Source organism: Arabidopsis thaliana (assembly GCF_000001735.4).
Source record: "Arabidopsis thaliana chromosome 1 sequence".
Classification (NCBI taxonomy): Eukaryota; Viridiplantae; Streptophyta; class Magnoliopsida; order Brassicales; family Brassicaceae; genus Arabidopsis; species Arabidopsis thaliana.
In genome coordinates this window covers 18,035,952-18,049,366 of record NC_003070.9, presented here as the reverse complement: position 1 = coordinate 18,049,366, position 13,415 = coordinate 18,035,952, and the positions used below count along the sequence as shown (strand labels likewise).

Below are 13,415 nucleotides of genomic sequence, written 5' to 3'. Positions count from 1 at the left end.
TTTGATGGAAAAAAACTGACGAGTAAATCATAGCTCTAGTTTGTTTGTTTTTTTACATTTAATATTAAATTATATTTTTGAATACTTTTTTTTACAATAAATGCAGCAATTGTTTAATAAACTTTGACGTTGAAATTTCTAAGAGTTTCAAAAATTAACTTCTAGATGCAAATCAAAGTTGAAGTCTTTTGTCGTATGACGTATCTCTATCAGCAATTGTTCAAATTGATGATAATAGATCTCAAACTTATTTGTCTATCCATCTTTTTTTTTTTGCTAAAGTGCAAATATCATTTAAATGAATATGATGATTTTACAAAGGAGTGCAACCAAAGTTTGGTTTCTTGGCAAAAAAATTTAAAAGAAGAAAGCAAGACACACACATTGGAGAAGGTTTTATCAGTGTAGCCAAAGCTGCATAAGCGGTCTGAAGCGCTTATGATGTCTTCTAGCAGTGATATGGAGTTTTTAATCTCACGGTCGATGACCTTGAAGATTTTAGAAGGATTTGGTTGAGCATTCTGCGGAGGATTTGGTTGAAACATGAACGTGAGCCAGACCATTGAAATTAACATTTATTCCCAGATCTGTTTATGTGGAGAACGATTGCAGGGTTCGCATCTAACCCTAGGTTAAAGTTAAACCCGAGATTCTCCATTGAAACCAAAAAATTGTTATAAATCTTTTTATTTCAGATTTAGAAGAAGCATTAGCCTTTCGCAAAAGACCAAGAAGCAAAATTGACCGAGGAGACATATTAGTAGTGTCGACTCTGACGTCACAGTTGTTGTTGGGTGTCAAACCAAGTTTGAAGCTAGTGGAAAGCTATTTGTCTGATGAAAGGATGTTCTAATCCTTAGAACATGTACATAGTTGATATTCATAGAGTATCATTAGTAATTTTTTAATATTAATTTAATATTTGTTTATTTTTTGAGATTTTGTATGATACTGGTAATAAATCGGTTTCCATTGGTGAAACCGGTTAAAGTATCATAAAAAAAAAAAAAAATTGCAACATCGAAAATAAATATATAAAAACGAAATAAAAATAGGTTTTTAGGTTCAGTTCTGTCATACCTTGTCGCTTATTGTTCTGATTTTCTAGGTTTATAGAAGAGAACGAAAGAAAAATGATATGTGAGAGAGGAGGAAAAAAGATTTTTTTTTTTTCCTTGTTTTCGCTGAACCAATGATGTGATGTCAAGTCACATGATACTCAGTATCAAAAATATCAGTAAACTGATACAGATTATGTCCAAATACATACTTTACTTCATTAAAAAATGATTTTTAGGTTTATGATACTCAAATAAAATCACCTATAAACATAGTTTTATGATGAAGTCTACCATTTTTAAAACTTGGCTTGAGGTTCACAATCCAGTGGTCTTTTTACGCTATTACGAACTATCTAGGTTAAGAGATTTTTTCTAAAGCTTAGTTTAAGGCTAAAGGATTTGAATAAATTCGAGACTCTATTGCTTTTAAAAAAATTCTTGGTCAAAACATTGTTTTGTTTTGATTAATAAATTTTATATTCTTACCAAAAAGAAAGAAATCGCGAAGGTTTGGGTGACAGAAAAAAAAACATTGAGGATTGGATGGGATTTTCTACCGGCCGACAGGAGACCGGTCAGAGCCGGTCGGTTTAAAAACATTAGCAATCTCAATCTCTCAAAATCTCAACCCACCCACCAGTTGACATATTTGCCCCTCGAAAGAAAGTCAAATTACTCAACAGCGTCGTTTCTTCTTGTTTATCGCCAATCGCCATTATTATCGCGGTGCCTCTTCTCACCCCTCGCCGTCTCTTTGAACCGGAGGTTTCCTCCACCCTTTGAAAATTCCATCATCGATTGACCTATAGCTACGAGATCTGCTTTTCAATTTGATGCTCTTCCATTAGTTAGAAAAGTTGCTTTTGATCGGAGCAACTATGGGGTCGTCTTTTGAGACCATCGATATCGCTACCAGTGCTCGGAGAATTGGCGTAGATAATCGTATTTCTCTCAAATTTTACTTCAGGATCGCTGATAATATCCTCAAACAGGTCTCTTCTTCATACTTGACTTTGAATTTTGATTTATCAAGGTATCTTTGTTTAGGAGATTCGTGTTTGGCCTAATTATTGTGAAATGATCCTCTCCAACTATTTATATCTCTCTTTGATGAAATTATTGTTTCCTAACCAGAGTTCAATTTTTCGAGTATCATAACGTTTGCACCATTTTGTTTAAGTTTGATTGTTGTTGAGTGATATTGATTGTTGTGTCTGTGAAATTGGAATATGTTCTTCCCTTAGTCTTCGCTATCAGCTGCGATTTGAAGTTTGCAGTGATCATGGTGGTCACATCAAATTGTCTATGAACTGCAAAATCTTTTGGATGTCTTTAACTTGATATTTAGTTGTTGGCCTTTTGTTTCCTTGAAAGTGATCCCTTTAAGACTAAAATCACTTGGTTAAATTTCCTAATCATCTGCATAATGTTTTGTAGGCCAACATATTTCGGGCAGAGAAGAATGTTATTGATTTATATGTCATGCTTCTGCGGTTTTCAAGGTCAAAAAGCTGCCAACTCAAATACTCTCTGTAGAGAGAATTAGTTAGATCCTTTTGCTTTTTCTGAAATTAGCTTTGTTTTTGGTTTTCTCTAGCTTGGCTCTCGAGACTATACCGTCCCATCGAGATTACAGAACATCTCTAAAAAGCAATAAAGAGTATTTGAGAATGGTAAGTGAACATAATATCCTTATGATCTTTTTTTTGTCTGTCTGTCAGTCAGTAGTTTGATGTGAGCTTTTATCTGTTCTAGAGACTACTAGATGTCTTGACGGAGCTGGAGAAGTTGAAACCAGTTGTACAGCAAAGGATTGATGAACTGTATCCCAAGCTCAAACCTCGATATAACGTTCAAGCTCATCCAGCAAATGGTTCCCTAGGCTGGTCTTCTGCCGTGAAACCGTCATTTAATAGCTATGATCATGCAAAGGTGTGCCTAATGCTTAACTCTTGTTTGTCCCATATGCCATGCGTACATATTTGAAATCAGTTTGCATTGTTCTCCGCTCTTGTTTCATTAATTGGTAGATGAAATTATGATATTACTTTCAAGCTGCAGTAGATAAGCATACCCTGTACCTTTTCCATGTTTTTTTTTGTTCGACATAGGTAAGAAATCCTCCTGGACATAATTCTGGCTACATGGGTTCCAGGGGTCAGCAATTTTTGAACGCTGCACCACTTGAAGAGCGTTTCCGAAAGATGTATGTCTTTAGTTTTATTTCATGAAAGATCGTCCATTCCTCAATGAAAGACCTTCGTTGTATCTTTCACTGTGTTTCTTGTCCCATGGTCCTGCCTCATAGATTTTGTTAACTGCATGATTTATCTAGGTCGGTGAACTTCCGACCAAATGAAGAAACCCTTTCCAAGCATTCTATCTTGGGTCCAGGTGGACTCTCTGCACAGTGGCAGCCACCAAAGTATGATACAAAGGTATCATAGGATGCTTCGTTTTTTTTTGTCTTTATTACCCACTTCTTCACACTAAGCTGATGCTCTTTTCGTCATATTATCCAGGTTCAATATCCAAGCAATATAGATTTTTCGCCTGTTGTAATCCCAAGGTTAGATCATCTAGCTGCTTTGATGCAAAATGTATATTTTTATTCTGCATCTCAATATTATTTGCTTTATTTCTTACATATTCCACTCTCTCCCTCCAACTTCTTTTGCTCGACTATCTCACGCCTATGTATTATATCTATTTATGGAAAACAGCTTCCAACAACTTGTGGACAGCAAACCAATGATAACGAATGGCAGTAACGATGAACCTGAAAAGCCAATTGTGGAACCCAGTGTTGCATCTAATGAAAAAATCCAGAAAAATTACACTGAAGAGCTTTCTTCCATGATTTCTTTCGAAGAGCCAGAAAGCGTTAATGAGAACAATCTCATTAGGCAACCTTCACCACCTCCAGTGCTAGCAGAAGTTCAAGACTTGGTTCCTGCTTTATGTCCTGAAGTTAGAGAACCGGAATGTATGATAGAAAACTCTCTGCCGGATGAGTCTCTACGGTCGGAGTCTCCTCTTGAACTTCATATTGTAAGTTTGCTATATTTCTCTTATCTTTGTTATTATGCTGATTTATCATGAAGGATTTATCGTGTTTCATAGCTTATCCTATGTAACACTAGACTTGTGTGGATGTGTCTAGTAAACACATGCATCATATATGGTTTATCCAACCATGGGATTTCAACACATATGTTTATTTAATTTTCTGGACTTTAACGTAGGACTAGTGGCTAAACTATTGCTACTTTGTCTAATAAATAAGATGAGACTGAGAATAAGTTTGCAAACAACCACTGTCTCTTTGTTCTGTTACCCAATTGTCCTCATAATTTCATATTCACCTTTATTTGCAGGCGACTTCAATGATGGATACCTTTATGAGGCTTGCCAAGTCAAACACTAAAAAGAATTTAGAGACGTGTGGTATTCTTGCCGGTTCACTAGTAAGTCCTTACATTTTTCAAATTGGAAAATGCGATATTGACATTTAGCTAATGAAAAATGGATCAGCAATAATGATTTGTGAATCACTTTTGTGCAGAAAAACAGAAAATTTTACATTACAGCTCTCATCATACCAAAGCAGGAATCGACATCTGACTCGGTAAGCTCAGTCTTTTTTCGTTATATCAACCCAGTTTCCTCGTATACATTCACTTACTCCTGGCTCGCTCTTTTTCAGTGTCAGGCCACGAACGAAGAAGAGATATTTGAAGTACAGGACAAGCAATCCCTTTTCCCACTCGGATGGATTCATGTGAGTAATATATGATTTTATTTCACTAGCTTTTATTGCTTTATGCTTGAATATCAGTTCTTTGGTAATACGGTATCATTCTTTTCATTTATTTCTGTACTGACTCGTTAATCACTGTCTTCATTTCAACAGACGCATCCGACACAGTCTTGTTTCATGTCATCCATTGATGTTCACACACACTATTCATACCAGGTACGGACAACATCTTTCTATCTACTTTCAAAAATTAGTATATAATGCATATAGAACGATATCAACCGATGGAGTTACAATGTTTTCAGATTATGTTACCAGAAGCTGTGGCAATCGTTATGGCGCCACAAGACTCTTCAAGGTACTAAACTAGCAAAAGACCAGAAGTATCAGAAATGAAATTATTCGAGAAAGTATAATGCCTAAGAAGATTCTTTTCGTTGATGTAGGAATCACGGAATATTTCGGCTGACGACGCCGGGAGGAATGACGGTGATAAGGAATTGTGACCGGCGTGGGTTTCATGCGCACAGTTCACCGGAGGACGGAGGGCCAATTTACAATACCTGTAAGGAAGTTTACATGAACCCAAATCTCAAGTTTGATGTCATTGATCTCAGATAGCATCACTTGCGCGTTTGAAAGTGAAACTATGTTCTCAAGGCCATCTTTTCTCTACGATTGTAACAATTATGTATCTGTTTATATCCCGATTTTAATATGATCTACGTAAGTTTTCGTGTACAATAATTATATGTTTACAAGGCTTACATGTAAAACTGAACAAAAATCAAGATACAAGAGCAAGTGATTTGTGCTAAAGTTATCGTTGTGTCACCATCTATTCAAACCTACGTAATATTTTTACAAACAACAAAAATGATCAAAATAAAATTTTAGAGGAAATTTGAAAATTGTTGGTGGAAAACAAAACTGGTGATTTTTCTTAGTGAAAAAATGGGGGACATGTCATGTCCTATCTTCTAACACAAAATTATGTTTATGTTAATCTAAAATTATTAAATAACTTAAATAAGAATGGGTCAGGTTGGACTTGGCTTTTTAACTACCCTTCTAACAGATGTTTAGTGTTGGTCAATGGTCATACCTTATTCCATAAATAAATTCCTCTATATTAAGTCAGCTTTAAAATTTTGAAATATATGTGCACCAATCTCTGGTTTGTATGACATTGGTGTTACCCACATCTTACTTATCTCTGAATCGGATGAAACAAGTCTTTTGTGTCAACAAAACTTGATATTGAGGCTTCGAAGGGTTTGTTGCAGATGGGACTAACAAAACAGTTTTGTAAATTTGACTGTTATTTATTAGTTTACCATTCTTAACTTGCAGTACGTGGTGGTGCGGATAAATATTATAACTAAATCTGCCATTGACCAAGTACGGACCGGTTGTACGCATAAATGAACTTGGTCCGTAGGGGTCTGTTTTCCGCCCCAAAGATAGGATGGTATAGGCTAATGGTTTAGTCCGCTCCGTAAGATAAACATGACCACTTAAGTCTGATTGTGTCGTCTCATCGGTCATCAAGATTGTGTCCAATTCGAGATATTGAAGCAACCAAAAAACTATGGCAGTTACACCAAAAAATGTGTACAAGTTCGAGAAAAAACACACATCAAAAATGAAAAGAGGAAAAATAATTGATCGAAAACTCTGATAATCTCTTGCTGCTGTGACCATCTACTATTAAAATGTGTACAAACAAAACTCCAACAATTTGTAGACACAATCAAAAGAGGAAAAATAATTGATCGAAACTCTGAACATCTCTTATCATCTACTTCTTGTTCTTCTTCTTCTTTGTCTTCGTCTTATCTTTCGAATTCGAATGGCGTAAGATCGATCCTAACCCAAATGTAGATGGACCATTGAGGACTGGAATGACGGAGAAGCTTCCTCCTCCTTCACCTTTCTTTCCTGTGTGCTTTTGAGGTCTGAACTGATACGCATTGCAGCAAGAGGACCGAGAAGAGGGCCTATGGTTGTTAACATCTCTCAGCATTGCTCTCTTAGAATTAGTAACCGAACCTGTAGAGTTGCTTCTTGTCAGCCGAGGAAACGAACAGATGAGACTCTTCTTTATGTCGCAGTTGAGGCTGGAGCTTCTCTTGAAACTCCAAAACGACTTTGATGACTTCTCTGCTTCTGAGTCAGAGTTTGCTCCACTTGCTCTCCCGTTGGTTTCCTTTTCGCTGTGTTTTGTGGGTAACGGTTGTGGCGAGAGAGGAGATGGAGAAAGGGAGGATGTAATGGGAGGGAGTTCGTACTTGTAGAGACGTTTTGGCACGGTCGAAGCTGCAGTTACATGGAAAGGAAGGATCATACCGTCTGCAAAGATCTCATCCGCTGGTGAGGAGTCTCCTGGATCAAAGCTGTTTGAGATATGGAACTCGAAGTCCGAGTTTGATGAATCAAGAAGAGTTTCGTCTCTTCGGATAAGGCCTGATGGCTCTATCACAGGTGGTGGTGCTTTATCCGATTGACCAAGATCACTCGAGAACGAAATCCGCTGAAGAGCCTCTGTGCATATCATAGTTTGGAAAGAAGATAAAAAAAGTCAAGTGAGTGAAAAATGATCTTCAAGACTTTGCTTTTAGAAGAAGAATGGAAAGTTGAAGTATCGAATAAATGTCATAAGTTGGTGGGGAGAAGTTGAAGTTATTCGAATAAAATAATGGAAGACATAATCTGTCTAAAGATTGTGGTGAGCCACTCACTACTACCGGAAGCAATATCATAATACTTAAAGAGGTATTTGTACATGGCTTAAGTAAGTATGTGTTACCTTATAGTTTCATTAAATCTTTGTAGGCATATCTGAACCTGGAATAGAGAAAAAAAAAAAGGTTAGTAAAATCGACTTAGTAGAAAGGAAGAAAACTGCGTGAAGCTTATTGGTGATTTGTGAATATCGTACAAAGATTCTTGTCTAAAACCTGTCAAGTCATCACACAACACATATGGATGCATCAGGAAACCACACAAAACGCAAGGTCCTAAACTTCAGTGATAATCAAGTAATCTGGATATTCAACAAAGAAACCATCTCTAACCTCAGAGATGTGAGATGTTGTGTACAAGAAAGCTTGTTCGAGCCCTCCACTGACATAGCTCAATGTACCATTGGTAAAACAAACAACGGAAGCGAGCCATGAAACATACTCGAGAAGAAGTATCTGTGTTAAAGATCTGTAGCAATCAACATACCAACAATGGCAACAATAATAAGAGTAGAGAGACTATATGGACAAGATTCAAGAAACCTTTTTAAAGTAAAGCAACTGCATCATTAAAGAAACAAACAGCTACAATTAGACTGGTGAAGAATTTCTTAACTAAACTAAACATAGCTAAACTTGAGAAGGTCTCAAAGTAGAACAAGAAGAGAGAAACAATATTGAAGCAACTGCATTACTAAAAGAACAAACAGCTGGAGATTACAATTAGTGAATGAATGATAAGATTCCCAGTAATCTGCTTTACAACAATAACAACAAAGGATCAGAAACCAGAAAAATTGCTAAACTTGAGAATGTCTCAAAGAGTAGAACAAGAACAGAGAGATACATATTATCCTACAGAGTAAAAACCTTTCATGTTGTTTCCTAAGCTCCATTATACGAATCAATCGTCACTTCTTCTTCATTCAACCACAATCCTGGAAAAATCGTCTGCAAAAACAAACACAAGAACACAATTTAGCAATCATCCAAAAAAAAAATCAAGCAACCAAAAATTAAACAAGAGAAGATTGTTAACTTACATTCAATTTCTTCTGAACAAGCCTTGGTCTCTTCTTAGGTCTCTTGGGAGGTTTTTTCCCAAAAACAAAGGAGAAATCTTGTTCAATTTCATCTCTCGACAACGCAATAGAGAATTTCGATTTCTCATTCTTCTTATCTCCTCCTCCATCTTCATTATCGATGATACTTCTTCTCTTATTAACGCCAATTTCAATTTCTTCTCCAGGTTCACTACACGCAGCTCTTCTCATCCTCAAATTCCATGGCTTAGCCGCCGCAACTACCTCCCCGTTCTTCGCTCCTCCTCCTCCTCCTCTTGTAAGAGAAACTCCAGCTATGGAGACGGATCTATTGGTGGCTGCGTGATCGGGAGAGGAAGAAGAAGGAGGAGGAGATGGTAGATTGACGCATCTGAGGAATCTTTGTTGACCCCAACGGAGTTGAGGCAAAGAGAAGTTGTGGAGACGTTTCGATCTTTCAAAAGGAGGCTCCATTGTTACGTCTTCTTCTTCTTCTTCTTCGATTTTTTTTGTTGAGAGCTTCGAGAGAGAGAGAGCAGTTCAAAGTTTTTTTTTCCCGTACTTATTCTCAGAGTTATTTTATTCGTTTTCCTTCTTTTTTTTCCATTGTCGAAATTATTTGTAACGTTGTGCGATTTATATATAGAACACAAAAACCAACTTGTAAAAGGAAAATAACAAAAAAAAAATAGAAGTGATAAGCACTAAAAATTGATATATTCTTAATATTTCAATTAATCCTAATTTACGAGTTTTTTTTATATATAAAATATGAAATGTATTTACATGTTGGACACTTGGGGCTGATTTTTTTTTTTTTTTTTTTGAAATGTTTGAATTATTTAGCAAAACCATTGTAATATAATATAACATCTTCCTTCATGTAGAGAAGTGACACTATCTAAATTAGTCGATATGTTTCGAAGATGTAAATTTAGCGCCAAAAATAGAGTTTAATAGTTTTTTAAATTATAAAAAAATGAAATTACCACAACTTTAATGCAAAAATCTATTTTAACGTAAAATAAAAATACATCTATAAAAACTATGACCTGATTAATAATATAGTTGAAATATCTTTGAATTTATATAATAGTTTTGTATCCAAATTCCAAACTATCATTACACAAAATGCAACATCAAATTTTTGCATTGAAATTCACATGATTAATTTTAGATTTGACAAACGCATACATATAATTTCTTCATTTTCCAAATGTTGGAAAATATGTCATTAAATTCATTAAGGCCCACTAGTTTCTACTATAAAAAAGCCCACAAACTCAATAAGCCATTAAAGCCCACAAAGCCCTTTTTCTTGCCTTACTTCCTTCTTCCCTCTCCGATGAGATCGCGAGTTTGGGCAACGCCGATCAGCTTGAAAAGCCCTCGGAATCTCATCTTCCCAACATCAATTGATGGCTCCTTTCAATTTCCAACTACAGTTTTAAGACCTAACCACTAAGAAGGATCTCTTCAAAACCACGAGAATCATCAATGTCGTCGTCTTCCACTTCTATAATGGACAACTTGTTCCAACGAAGTCTCGAGGATCTAATCAAAGGCTTTCGTCTCCAGCTTCTCGGAGAATCCAATTTCATTTCTAGAGCCGTTGAAGAAATCCGCCGCGAGATCAAAGCCACAGATCTCTCAACTAAATCCACCGCTCTTCACAAGCTCTCTTACCTCGCCGCACTTCACGGCGTCGACATGTCTTGGGCCGCGTTTCACGCCGTAGAAGTCGTGTCTTCTTCACGATTCCAACACAAGAGGATCGGTTACCAAGCAATTACTCAATCATTCAACGATCAGACCTCGGTTATGCTTCTGATCACTAACCAGGTGAGAAAGGATTTGAATAGTGCTAATGAATACGAGGTTAGTCTAGCTTTGGAATGTTTGTCTAGGATCGGAACTCATGACCTAGCTAGAGATTTGACTCCTGAAGTGTTTACTCTCCTGGGTAGTAGTAAATCTTTCGTGAAGAAGAAAGCAATTGGTGTGGTTTTGAGGGTTTTTGAGAAGTATCATGATGCTGTTAAGGTGTGTTTTAAACGTCTAGTTGAGAATCTTGAAACCTCTGATCCGCAGATTCTGTCTGCTGTAGTTGGAGTGTTCTGTGAGCTTGCTACAAAGGATCCTCAGTCTTGTCTTCCTTTAGCTCCTGAGTTCTATAAAGTATTGGTTGATTCAAGGAATAATTGGGTTCTGATCAAGGTTCTTAAGATATTTGCTAAGTTGGCCTTGATTGAACCGAGATTGGGTAAGAAGGTTGCTGAGCCGATTTGTGAACATATGAGGAGGACTGTGGCAAAGTCTCTGGTTTTTGAGTGTGTTCGAACCGTGGTGAGTAGCTTGAGTGATAACGAAGCGGCTGTGAAACTTGCTGTTGCAAAGATCCGGGAGTTTCTGGTGGAAGATGATCCAAATCTTAAGTATCTCGGTCTTAACGCCTTGTCGATTGTTGCTCCTAAGCATTTGTGGGCAGTTTTGGAGAACAAAGAGGTAGTCGTCAAGGCTATGAGCGATGAGGATCCAAATGTTAAACTCGAGGCATTGCATCTCTTAATGGCAATGGTGAATGAAGATAATGTGTCGGAAATCTCCAGGATTCTTATGAATTATGCACTCAAGTCAGACCCTTTGTTCTGCAATGAGATTATTTTTTCTGTCTTATCGGCATGCTCCAGGAATGCATATGAGATCATAGTTGACTTTGATTGGTATTTGTCTCTTCTTGGTGAAATGGCTAGAATCCCACATTGTCAAAGAGGGGAAGATATTGAGCATCAGTTGATCGATATCGGTATGAGGGTCAGAGATGCTAGACCACAGCTAGTCCGTGTTTCTTGGGCACTGCTCATTGATCCTGCATTGCTCGGTAACTTGTTCTTACACCCTATACTATCTGCAGCTGCGTGGGTTTCAGGTGAATACGTTGAGTTCTCTAAGAATCCGTATGAAACTGTGGAGGCGCTTCTGCAACCACGAACTGATCTCTTACCCCCCTCCATAAAAGCTATCTATATACATTCAGCTTTCAAAGTTCTTGTCTTCTGTCTGGGGTCTTACTTCTCGTCCCAGGAACCCACTTCGTCATCCTTGGCTCAGGAATCAAGTTCTGGCTCTTTGTTGGTGAATGTTTTCACACATGAATCTATATTGAGTCTGGTGAATGTGATTGAGCTTGGTTTGGGGCCTTTATCTGGATACCATGATGTGGAAGTGCAGGAGAGAGCTAAGAATGTTTTAGGATACATCAGTGTGATAAAGCAAGAAATAGCTGAGCAATTAAATCTCCAAGACAACGAAACAGAAGCTTCTAGAGTTACAGCATTCATGGAAGATGTGTTCTCAGAAGAGTTTGGTCCTATTTCTGCAACTGCACAAGAAAAGGTTTGTGTACCGGATGGGTTAGAGCTGAAAGAGAATCTCGGGGATCTGGAGGAGATCTGTGGGGAACATCTTAAACCCGTGGAATCGGATTCGGTTTCATACACAGACAAGATCAGCTTCTCTGTCTCCAAACTCAGAATCAGAGATCAACAAGAAGCCACTTCATCTTCATCTCCTCCACATGAAGCTTCATCTCTGCTAGCTGAACACCGTAAACGCCATGGAATGTATTATCTTACTTCTCAAAAGGAGGATCAAGATAGCAACGGCACGTCAAGCGATTATCCTCTGGCAAATGAATTAGCAAACGAGATATCCCAGGATTCATTTAACCCCAAGAGAAAGCCAAACCAATCTAAACCACGGCCTGTAGTGGTGAAACTAGACGATGGAGATGAATCAAGAATCACTCCTCAAGCAAAAACAAATATACAGACTGCTAATGATGATGAATCTTTGTCCCGAGCGATCCAAAGCGCTCTTCTGGTAAAGAACAAGGGAAAAGAAAAAGATAGGTACGAGGGAAATCCGAATTCAGGACAACAGGAAAAAGAAGAGAGCTCGAGGATAGAAAATCATCAGAACTCAGAGAAGAAGAAGAAGAAGAAAAAGAAGAAGAAGGGAGAGGGAAGTAGTAAGCACAAATCACGACGGCAAAATGAAGTAGCTTCTGCTTCAGAACAAGTTATAATTCCAGATTTTCTCTTGTGATGGAGTGAAAAATCAGTTTGTGTTCTTTTAAAATATGTCTTTGTTCATACAGAAACCAAACAAAATGTCTTGTGTAATTCTTTTTGTGTATAGACTTTCATGTATTGGTTTCTTGGTTTCTGTCATAATTTATAAGAGAGATCCGACGAAACATATTTCTAAAGTATATTTCATATTTTATAAGATAGAAAACATAACATTCAAGCATGATGATGATAATCATCAATCATCAATCATCAATCATCATCACTTCATTTATTATTCTAAATAGTAGTGACGAAGATAAGACCAGCATTAACCACTATAATCAGCGAAACTTGTCACTAATTAATCATGATTAACATTTCCTTAACAGCTTGGGGAAGGAATCTTGCAACTGTTGGAGACTTTCCTTGCGTTAGGGGAGCTAACGTATTGGCGGAGGGTAGGGTTCCTCATGTACCCACAAAGGCATGGCTGCTGCTCTCTCAGCTTTGTGCAACACGCCTCCGATGGCGGCGACGATGACGTCATCGCCGCCGCACATGAAGCCAGCTGCATAGGCGAGCACGTCACCCCTTCTGCCACCGGGACCGTCAAAAGGAGAATCGCCGCCGCCAGAGCTAAAACGGAAACCCACATCACCTTCACCATTTTTCTTCTTCGTTGATTCTCTGTTTGTGTTTGTGTTTGTTCTGTTTTCAGTATGTGTCTTCAAGCC

At 37.6% G+C, this 13,415-nt stretch overlaps 5 protein-coding genes across 10 annotated transcripts; 2 read left to right on the top strand and 3 right to left on the bottom strand.

Annotated features, from left to right (window-relative positions):
* Positions 1–1,560: 1,560 nt before the first annotated feature.
* Positions 1,561–5,695, top strand: AMSH1 (associated molecule with the SH3 domain of STAM 1). Its single transcript, NM_103774.4, has 14 exons — positions 1,561–2,053; positions 2,499–2,563; positions 2,659–2,734; positions 2,817–2,993; positions 3,173–3,267; positions 3,397–3,499; positions 3,584–3,630; positions 3,785–4,112; positions 4,439–4,528; positions 4,627–4,689; positions 4,768–4,842; positions 4,975–5,037; positions 5,127–5,179; positions 5,268–5,695. Exons 1-14 carry the CDS (start codon positions 1,940–1,942, stop codon positions 5,440–5,442), a joined length of 1,524 nt encoding a protein of 507 aa, NP_564533.1. The 5' UTR covers positions 1,561–1,939; the 3' UTR covers positions 5,443–5,695.
* A 785-nt stretch (positions 5,696–6,480) lies between these two features.
* On the bottom strand, positions 6,481–7,987 carry AT1G48780 (uncharacterized protein; the record flags this gene model as incomplete). Of its 2 annotated transcripts, NM_001333359.1 has the most annotated exons (3): positions 7,899–7,987; positions 7,631–7,668; positions 6,481–7,365 (listed from the first exon to the last, which is right to left on the bottom strand). In NM_001333359.1, the coding sequence occupies exon 3, from the start codon at positions 7,166–7,168 to the stop codon at positions 6,623–6,625; it is 546 nt and encodes a 181-aa protein (NP_001322250.1). In that variant the 5' UTR covers positions 7,169–7,365; positions 7,631–7,668; positions 7,899–7,987. The 2 variants fall into 2 exon arrangements, with proteins under 2 accessions (NP_001322250.1, NP_175310.1); NM_103773.2 differs by having other exon boundaries at positions 6,623–7,919.
* Positions 7,920–9,238, bottom strand: AT1G48770 (hypothetical protein (DUF1639)). 3 transcript variants are annotated; one of them, NM_001333358.1, is made up of 3 exons: positions 8,609–9,238; positions 8,436–8,516; positions 7,920–8,034 (listed from the first exon to the last, which is right to left on the bottom strand). In NM_001333358.1, the coding sequence occupies exons 1-2, from the start codon at positions 9,080–9,082 to the stop codon at positions 8,451–8,453; spliced, it is 540 nt and encodes a 179-aa protein (NP_001323108.1). In that variant the 5' UTR covers positions 9,083–9,238; the 3' UTR covers positions 7,920–8,034; positions 8,436–8,450. The 3 variants fall into 3 exon arrangements, with proteins under 3 accessions (NP_001323108.1, NP_001319177.1, NP_175309.1); NM_001333357.1 differs by having other exon boundaries at positions 7,920–8,021; NM_103772.2 differs by lacking the exon at positions 7,920–8,034 and having other exon boundaries at positions 8,085–8,516.
* A 723-nt stretch (positions 9,239–9,961) lies between these two features.
* delta-ADR (delta-adaptin) lies at positions 9,962–13,400 on the top strand. Of its 3 annotated transcripts, none has more exons than NM_103771.2 (2): positions 9,962–13,212; positions 13,250–13,381. In NM_103771.2, the coding sequence occupies exon 1, from the start codon at positions 10,106–10,108 to the stop codon at positions 12,713–12,715; it is 2,610 nt and encodes an 869-aa protein (NP_175308.1). In that variant the 5' UTR covers positions 9,962–10,105; the 3' UTR covers positions 12,716–13,212; positions 13,250–13,381. The 3 variants fall into 3 exon arrangements, with proteins under 3 accessions (NP_175308.1, NP_001031156.1, NP_849785.1); NM_001036079.1 differs by having other exon boundaries at positions 13,246–13,361; NM_179454.1 differs by having other exon boundaries at positions 9,962–13,400.
* On the bottom strand, positions 12,857–13,400 carry AT1G48750 (Bifunctional inhibitor/lipid-transfer protein/seed storage 2S albumin superfamily protein). Its single transcript, NM_103770.2, has one exon. The coding sequence runs from the start codon at positions 13,346–13,348 to the stop codon at positions 13,064–13,066; it is 285 nt and encodes a 94-aa protein (NP_564532.1). The 5' UTR covers positions 13,349–13,400; the 3' UTR covers positions 12,857–13,063.
* Positions 13,401–13,415: the final 15 nt, after the last annotated feature.

Coding starts and splice junctions, on each gene's coding strand:
- AMSH1 (NM_103774.4), top strand. CDS start 1,940: ATGGGGTCGTCTTTTGAGACCATCGATATCGCTACCAGTGCTCGGAGA. Junction 3,500..3,583: donor CACCAAAGTATGATACAAAG/GTATCATAGGAT, acceptor CATATTATCCAG/GTTCAATATCCAAGCAATAT. Junction 4,529..4,626: donor GTATTCTTGCCGGTTCACTA/GTAAGTCCTTAC, acceptor ACTTTTGTGCAG/AAAAACAGAAAATTTTACAT.
- AT1G48770 (NM_001333358.1), bottom strand. CDS start 9,082: ATGGAGCCTCCTTTTGAAAGATCGAAACGTCTCCACAACTTCTCTTTG. Junction 8,517..8,608: donor TTGTTCAGAAGAAATTGAAT/GTAAGTTAACAA, acceptor TTGTTTTTGCAG/ACGATTTTTCCAGGATTGTG.
- delta-ADR (NM_179454.1), top strand. CDS start 10,106: ATGTCGTCGTCTTCCACTTCTATAATGGACAACTTGTTCCAACGAAGT.
- AT1G48750 (NM_103770.2), bottom strand. CDS start 13,348: ATGGTGAAGGTGATGTGGGTTTCCGTTTTAGCTCTGGCGGCGGCGATT.